Below are 9,177 nucleotides of genomic sequence, written 5' to 3'. Positions count from 1 at the left end.
CTCGAAACCACAACAATATACATGTATTTCTTTTTTACATGGTCTGGACTAATGGAAGAGCAATGACACAGAACAAATCAGGACACAACATAACAAAGGGAAGAGCAGGAGAAAGGGGAAACAACAGCAAGGCAGAGGGAGAAAGTGGTCGGAGACGGACAAACGAGGGATGCAGGTAACAATGAGGGGTAAGGGGAAACACAAAGGGTGGACAATATGGATATATAAGCAAAATTGCATTTTAGAAGTTTGTGATTTTGTCAAGGTCTGAGTAGAGGGAAGAGGCAGCTGCCTGTCTGTCAGGATGAGAGATGTCACGGCAGAGAATGCAGTCATTAGCAAAGAGATAAAGAGGATTTTCCAGAGTCAGTGAGATCATTGATGAAGATTAGGAATAATATGGGGCCTAGAACACTGCCTTGGGATACTCCAGCCTTGACAGGGAGAGGAGATGAAAAGGATCTGTTGAGAGCAACACATTGACTATGAGAAGGGAGTAAGTCAGGAATCCAAGAGTGGAGCTGGCATTTGATTCCAAAGGCAGACCGTTACAGGCTGAATGTAAAATGGATTAAATTTAATTTTTTTGCCATCGATCATCGCAAAATACCCCATAATGACAGAGTGAAAACATGTTTTGAGACATTTTTACAAACTAATTAAAAATGAAAAGCTGAAATGTCTTTTGTCAATAAGTATTCAACCCCTTTGCTTTGACACTCCAAATTGAGCTCAGGTGCATCCAATTTCCTTTGATCATCCTTGAGATGTTTCTACAACTTGATTGGAGTCCACCTCTGGCCAATTCAATTGATTGGACATGATTTAGAAAGAAACACACCTTTCTATATGAAGTCCCACAGTTGACAGTGAATGCCAGAGCAGAAACTCGACCGTGAAGTCCAAGGAACTATCAGTAGAACATTGAGATGTAATTGTGAGGAGGCACAGATCTGGGAAAGGGAATAAAATAATTTCTCGAGTGTTGAAAGTTCCCAAGAGCACAGTGAACTCCATCATCAGGAAATGGGAAGAATATGGAACTACGCAGACTCTTCCTCGTGTTGGCTGTCCGACCAAACTGAGCACCCAGGCAAGAAGGATATTGGTCAGGGAGGTGACCAAGAACCAAAAGACCAATCTGACAGAACTACAGTGTTCCTTGACTGAGATGGGAGAACCTGCCAGTCGGACAACAATCTCTGCAGCACTTCACAAATCTTGGCTTTAAGGGAGAGTGATCAGATGGAAGCCACTCCTGAGAAAAAGGCAGATGACGGCATGCCTGCAGTTTGCAAAAAGGCACATGAAAGATTCTGAAAGCATGATGCAAAAGATTCTGTGGTCTGATAAGTTGAAAATTGAACTCTTTGGCCTGAATGTAAAGCATTACATCTGGTGGAAACCGAGAACAGCTCATCACCCATCCAACACCATCTCTAACGTGAAGCATGGTGGTGGCAGCATAATGCTATTGGGATGTTTTTTCAGCAGCAGGGACTGGGAGACATGTGAGGATTGAGGAAAGACTGAATTGAGGCAAATCCTTGAGGAGAACCTGCTTCAGAGTGCAAAAGACCTCAGACTGGAGCGACTATTTATGTTCCAACAGGACAATGACCCCAAGCATACAGCCAAAGTAACACTGGAATGGCTTCAGAACAAGAAGGTGAAAGTCCATGATTGGCCGAGCCAAAGCCCAGACTTGAATCCCACCGATAATCTGTGGAAAGACTTGAAGATTGTTGTTCACCGATGCTTCCCATTCAACTTGACAGAGCTTGAACAAATATACAAGGAAGAATGGGAGAAAATCCCCAAATTCAGATTGCAAAGCTAATATGGACATACCAAAGATGCTTCAACAAAGTATTGCTCAGGGGGTTGAATACTTCTTGACGCAATAAGTTTCAGCCCTTCATTTTTAATTTATTGGTAAAAATTTCAAAAAACACATTTTCAATTTGTCATTATGGGGTATTTTGTGTAGTTCAGGAACAAAAAAAATGTAAAATGAATCCTTTCAAAATTCTGGCTGTAACACAACAAAATGTGATGCCTCTCCTGCCTCTGCGTGTCTGTCTCTCTGCCTCTCTCTGCGTTGTCCGTCCGTCTCTCTCTCTCTCTCTCTAAAATGAAAATGAAACCAATATATACATATATATATATATATATATATATATATATATATATATATATATATATACATATATATATATATATATATATATATATATATATATATATATATATATATATATATATGGAGGGAGGAGAAAGAGGGGAGGGAAGGATGACCCAGGTTTAAACTGTCATCTTGGTGTTTCACAAGCAGGGTGATTAATAAATGTTTGTGCCATCTCTCAGTTGGATGTTAAACTGGCTGCCACATCTGCCGGAATCCCCCTCAGTCTGCCTCTCGTTCCTCTAACTCTCTCACCCCTCTGCCTCCTCTATCCTTCCCCTCACTCCTCACCCTCTTTCTCTCCTCCCCCCATTTCATATTCCCATCAGCGAAGTAATGTAATTGCTATCATACATGGACATACATATATCCATATACATGAAATATAGAGCAAGATGCCATGAGTGTCCTTGTAAGCTTCATCCAGTGGTCTCCAACCTTGCTGAAAAGAGGACAAAACTGACTGGCATACCTTGTGGGAATACCTGTCACTCAAGGCATCTGGTCCATTGCTGCCAGGCACCTCGAGGAATAGAGATAGTTGTTGTTGCTGGTGATGGCCATAAAGATGTTTGTGTTTCGTCGACTAAGCCCATCTCCAGTTCTTCCTCCCCAGGTTAATGGACCCGGCGGGTTGTGGATAGGGTGATTGATTTCCTGAGGTGAGCTTGAATTGGCAAAATGGACAGCCATTGAGGATATATGGCCCAACATCTCAATCCTGCCTATGCGTGCAAGTGGGAGGGTTAAGGCAAGGGTGGTGCGGGGAAACCTGGGAAGATAAATCCTGTGCAATGTTGTGGGCACAGTCACAAGCAGCAGCAGCAGGCGCCAAATTAGTTTCCTACCGAGGATCTGGAAGGTTGGGCTGTTCCAGCAGTCGAGTTGGCATGGCTCTTGTTGGGCTATGATTCGCCTTCGATCACTCTTGCGGGTAGCCCAAGGTGGTTGGCGACACTCTCCACCATCGTGAGACCCCACAATAGTTGCTGAGAATGTTTGGGATGCTGGGTTGTCTTCTCGGTTGGTTCTGATTTGTCTTTCAATTTAATTTAATTCGCTTCTATTGTTGTTTCCAGAGGTAAAATTTTTCCAGAGTTGTTTCGTTTCATCTTTCACGGCCATGGTTAGTAGACGGGTGCAGATTTCAGGAGATTAAGCAGGTTGGGGCCGGGGGGGGGGGGTATTTGAAAACATGCCAGTTAATGAATACTTGAAGCAAATGTATAAATATGAAAGATTTGAACAAATTTTTCAAACATCATTGCAATAAAATTCTATAATGGTTGTTTCATTGGCACTTTTTTCAGGAAGCTTCAATGAGTTAAAGGTGATCATGACAAAAGGAATGTTCGGTCATTATCAAGTAAACCCCTCGAGTGGCAACAGGTACCCATGCATGAATCAACAACCTTTCAATGAGTACATCTGAACTTCCAAGCCAGAGGCTGGATGAATGTCATTAATCACCTCCAGAATTTATTTAACGTCGGTGTGCGGTCTACGGCCGGCAGAGCGTCGGTGCGGTCTACATTAAGGCTTCAGTGTGGTCTCTGGTGGAAGGCGAGTCATAAGTGTGTGATGCAGCACAGAGTTTTGCGCTCAGAAAGCACGGTGTTGGAGGTTAGGAACTGCACCAACAGATGAACGATCTCACCAGGTAGGTGTTTGAAGTGGTCTGCGCCAGCACGAGCGCACCCTGCGCCGCCACGAAAAGGCGCCCACTGCACACGCACCTTGCACGACCGGATGTGCGGTCCGCCATGTGGGGGCACGAGGAGATAATGAGCAAAACAAAGGAGGCGAGCGAGTAGAGTTGTCCGGATCTGAGAAGAGACCCGGGGGAGAGGTGCTGCAAAGGTAGATGGGTACGAGTGAGTGAAAAAGAGTGGGAAAAAAGGGGATGGTATTGGAGAAAGAGGTATTCACGGACGGACACTCGAATGGCAGATGCTGAGAACGGAAATGGAGCGAAGCGTTCATTTCACTCTGAGATGAGCACTTGGAGTGCAGCAGTTCTGATCCCTCCCCCTTGAACACCCCCACCATCCCCACCAACCTCCTCGTAATTCCCTCAGCCTTCTCCTCCTACTTCCAATGAAACACGTGCTCTGTGGGGATCTCTCCTTGGACTAATAATCCCTTTTGGTTCCTGGGAATTTCTCCCGTCTGAATCAATCCTTCATGTTCAACGGTTCATTCACTTATTATGTTAATAATGAATGCAGCAGCTGGAGAACACACGAATTGGCTCTTGCTCTTGTTTTTCTTCTTCTCTCCTTGTCTGATTGCCTTCCAATCTTCTTTGTGTTCCCATCTTTGTTTCTTTCGATCCTCACGAGTGGTGGAGATGGAGACCTTGAGTGAAGGGGTTGGAATGGAATGTCAGGAGTTTATTTATTTATTTATTTATCTCGATGTGCGGCTCCCCCAGCTCTCCCCAACCCATGAACACCTTCATTTGGATTATTTACTTCTGTTGATGAAGTTGTTGATGCAAAAACAGGGTTGTTCAGGACATTAGTTCGTTGATAATATGAACTTTGCAAACTCCGTGTAATGTTTCATGTGATCCCTTTTGAGTGGTGGTATGTGGTCATGCTCTGCATTGAGAGGCCACTCACTCTTCCTTGTTCCAATGATGCGATTCCGATGTCCTCCATATCCACCCTCACCAAATCTCGTCGTCTTTGATCCTCATGCCATTGGTCCTTCCTCTCCTACACTCCTCCACTCACCACCCTCATCACCAGCACCACCCATTACCCAGCAATTCCCTTTTCGTTTTTCTCCAACCCAGGATGTCCCTCCTTGCCTGAGCTCGTCTCTTGGAGTTACATGAGGTCAAGATTAAACGATGGCTCGAATGGGTTCAAACGCTGAGTGGTTCCTGACCTTGCAATGTCTGGTTTCTGGGTCCAAAGGAATAACGAAGTTATACATTATTGATGTCACGTGATCGCTTTACGCACGCTGAACGATTAAACAACAGAAGACAGGTTGATACAGTGAGAACTAGAGGGAGAGCACTCGGGAGAATGCAAAAACTCCACCGCCAATACTGCTGGGTCACTCAAGTGAACCTTACATCTTATTCATCAAATATGATGTCAATAGTGCTGACAGTTATAGTTCTTTTCTCCAAGATTTTCTTTTTTTTGGGGGGGGGGGGGGTTGGAAATCACTTAAAACATGTAGAAATGCAATAAAAAAGAAATCGAAATTTTGTTGAAAAAAAAGTTACAAAATTTTTTTTTTCACTCATAATGTTTTTTTGGGGGGGGGGAGGGGGGTTGGAAATCACTTAAAACATGTAGAAATGCAAAAAAAAAAAAATTCTCTAACAATTTTTTTTGGGGGGGGGAACAAGTCCAAAATCTAATGCCATGATCCTTGGACCATACCTAACCCCCCCCCCCCCACCAAGTTTTGTCGAAATCTGTCGAGGAGTTTTTCCGTAATTCTGTTCACAAACAAACAAATAAAACTGTATCTTGCCAAAAAGTGACCACGTGTGACTTCTTTAAGGTCACACTGAGGTGAACAGAGCAGCTATCCACCAGGAGCGACTCCTTAAGGAATATCTGCCTGCGAGAGATTCCGATGAAAATCGTTCTACAGAGCAACCATGAAAAATATGTGTTTGCCTCATAACGTCACTAAATGACGTCATAATGTCTCAAGCTTGATATATCGAGAAAGCACTCATCGAGGTGTTCAATTTGAGGTACTACACGATATGGTACCTAAAACTTGAAAATTTGACCTTGGGGTCAAATGTTTGATCTCAGGCGCTAACCATGAAGGTCAAGGCCGATCGCCACCAAAAATTAATCACCTGAGCACCAGACCATGAACTATATTCCCATGAAGTTTGAAGGCGATCCGATCAAAATTACTCAAAAAATAAGGGTTTCGTCGACTTCCCTGATTTGCGACAAAGTGACCTTGACCTTTGACCTTGACCTTCAAAAATTTGTGCACTGAAAGGGACCTCTATAGGCCTCTGATATGCGAAGTTACAAAAATTTCCAATGATAACTGTGCTCTGCAGAGTGATCGATACATGATTACAGACAAACAAACAAAAAAAAAACATACAAGCTGACTAACATATCTTGCAAAAACTTCGTTTTGACAAGATAACAAACAAACAGAAAGTGGTGAAAACAGTTACCTCCGATCTTCAATGGCGGAGGTTAATAATGTCTACTTTCAGGTTTCTGTTTGAATCTCGCTGTAAGATCAAGGCCTATTTTATTATAAACTGATACTGGGTTATGCAGTTTATGAAGTTAGCGAATGGCCCGGGTCTTAGCCACCTGAAACCCCTCCCACACTAAAAAGGACTGTGAATGGGGTGGATCCTAGCCACCTGAAACCTCGCCCACACAAAAATGGGTTGTGAAGGGGTGGATCCAAGCCACTTCAAACCCCGCCCACACTAAAAAGGACTGTGAATGGGGTGGATCCTAGCCACCTGAAACCCCGCCCACACAAAAATGGGTTGTGAAGGGGTTGATCCAAGCCACTTCAAACCCTGCCGACACGAAAAAGGACTGCGAATGGGGTGGATCCTAGCCACCTGAAATCCCACCCACACGAAAAAGGACTGCGAATGGGGTGGATCCTAGCCACTTCAAACCCCACCCACACTAAAAGTGGCTGTGAAGGGACAGAACCTAGCCACTTCAAACCCCGTCCACACGAAAAAGGACTGTGAACGGGGTGGATCCTAGCCACTTCAAACCCCACCCACACTAAAAGTGGCTGTGAAGGGACAGAACCTAGCCACTTCAAACCCCGTCCACACGAAAAAGGACTGTGAATGGGGTGGATCCTAGCCACTTCAAACCCCACCCACACTAAAAGTGGCTGTGAAGGGACAGAACCTAGCCACTTCAAACCCCGTCCACACGAAAAAGGACTGTGAATGGGGTGGATCCTAGCCACCTGAACCCGCTCCCTCCCCCCACACTAAAAGGGGTTGTGAATGGGGTGGATCCTAGCCACCTGAAACCCCGCCCACACAAAAATGGGTTGTGAAGGGGTGGATCCAAGCCACTTCAAACCCTGCCGACACGAAAAAGGACTGCGAATGGGGTGGATCCTAGCCACCTGAAATCCCACCCACACGAAAAAGGACTGCGAATGGGGTGGATCCTAGCCACTTCAAACCCCACCCACACTAAAAGTGGCTGTGAAGGGACAGAACCTAGCCACTTCAAACCCCGTCCACACGAAAAAGGACTGTGAACAGGGTGGATCCTCGCCACTTCAAACCCCGCCCACACTAAAAGTGGCTGTGAAGGGACAGAACCTAGCCACTTGAAACCCCGCCCACACGAAAAAGGACTGTGAATGGGGTGGATCCTAGCCACCTGAACCCCCCCCCCACACTAAAAGGGGTTGTGAAGGGGTGGATCCGAGCCACCTGAAACCCCACCCACACTAAAAGGGGTTGTGAAGGGGTGGATCCTAACTACCTGAAACCCCGTCCACACAAAAAGGGGTTGTGAAGGGGTGGATCCTAACCACCTGAAACCTTCCTTCACTAAAAAGGGACTGTGAACGGGTGGATCTGAGCCACTTCAAACCCCGCCCACACTAAAAAGGACTGTGAATGGGGCAGGTCAGAGCCACTTCAAACCCCGCCCACACTAAAAAGGACTGCGAATGGGGCGGGTCCTAGCCAGTGAAACCCCACCCACACGAAAAGGGACTTGATCTGTGACCCTGACAAATCGAAGCTTGATATTTCCAATAACATATTGCTGAATAATCTTCTTTAAAATTGAGGATAAATAATTTTTTCAGTGTTGCATTTTCGTTTTCTTATGTTGAACACTTTCGGTCAGCTCGAATTATTTATTCTATTAAAGAGAGATTGAATTAAAAAAAAAGGGCATTGAAGTCAGTAATTCCTCCTTATTCCTCCTTATTCATGACTCATTTCACCCCATTTCTCATGCATTTGTCCTGCCTTATCACACACTTTTTCTTCCTGCCCTCACACTCCATTAATATGAATCTGTTAAAATTTATATCACAATTTTCAAATGCTCCATATTCCCTTGACTCCCGGATAAAAAAAATAAAAAAAATAAAAAGATTTCTCCAAAAGTGGTTCTTCCTGGAGAACTGGCAAGTGCTCAGGTCATCATGCTCATCAACTCTCTATAAACGTTCGCCTTCATTCTCCTGCAGGTTATTGTGCTTTCTGCACTTTCCCTCCACCTCCCTCTCTTTTCTTTCTTCCACGAGTGAATAACCCATCGTCGACGGGTTAACTTCCCCCGAATTGGCTTTGTGTTGTATGACCTGTAAATCTGCCCTCCCAGCAGATGCAACTTCTACCCCTAATACAATCATGCTGATTCACAGGTCATAGCGACAATTGAGGTCCCCTTCCCCATCCTGAACCCACCCGACTATGAAGTTATTTACCGGCCGAAGCCTTCCCCACACCCCGAGAACAATCGAGAGAACCTTGTACTTTCCTTCTCCATCCTCTGCCTCCCTCGATTCCCTTATTCTTGCAGTGTTTTCCTGTTTCCCACCCCCTCTGTTCTGTTGTCACTCTTCCATGATGAGACTCGACTTCGCACACAAGACAACTAAACCTATGTCATTTAACTTCCCTTCCTTCGCCTCAAGTTGAACAATATTGGTTTAGACTTTGGAGGGATGTACATTCGCCTTTGAGGTGTTGAGCCTGGGTTTGATTCCCAACCCAACTATAAACCGTCACCCTGGTGTTTCGCATCAATATCGATGCCTCGATGTACGTGCCATTCATCGGTTGGACGTTACGTAGGAGCACCGTCTGCCAGCATTTAGTTTGCAGAGAATAACTATCCCACGGTGTCCTTTCCGAAGAGTGGGTGAGCCATCACCGGCCACCTGAACAAATTACGAATTCCTGCCATGGTCGAACGTCAGGCCTGACCACCCGGTTCGTGAAAGACTTCCATGAAATAATTGGGGTCATT

At 45.0% G+C, this 9,177-nt stretch overlaps 1 protein-coding gene across 4 annotated transcripts in view; it reads right to left on the bottom strand.

The window, feature by feature from the left end:
* SLCO3A1 (solute carrier organic anion transporter family member 3A1) overlaps positions 1-9,177 on the bottom strand; it is a 135,446-nt gene that overhangs the window by 120,462 nt on the left and 5,807 nt on the right. The window contains exon 1 of one of the 4 annotated variants that reach the window (XM_085875483.1): positions 3,843-4,209. The exons of the other annotated variants lie outside the window; for them this stretch is intronic. Within the exon in view, the coding sequence (XP_085731609.1) occupies positions 3,843-3,950 (108 nt within the window). The 5' untranslated portion in view covers positions 3,951-4,209. Of the gene's footprint in view, positions 1-3,842; positions 4,210-9,177 lie in introns of those variants that run through there. 4 annotated transcript variants of the gene reach the window in all.

This window comes from Eptatretus burgeri, chromosome 3 (genome assembly GCF_056783735.1).
Source record: "Eptatretus burgeri isolate ZD-2024b chromosome 3, Ebu_testis_v1, whole genome shotgun sequence".
In the NCBI taxonomy this organism is placed as follows: Eukaryota; Metazoa; Chordata; class Myxini; order Myxiniformes; family Myxinidae; genus Eptatretus; species Eptatretus burgeri.
The sequence above is the reverse complement of the archived record's forward strand: the minus strand, read 5'-3'. Positions and strand labels throughout refer to the sequence as shown.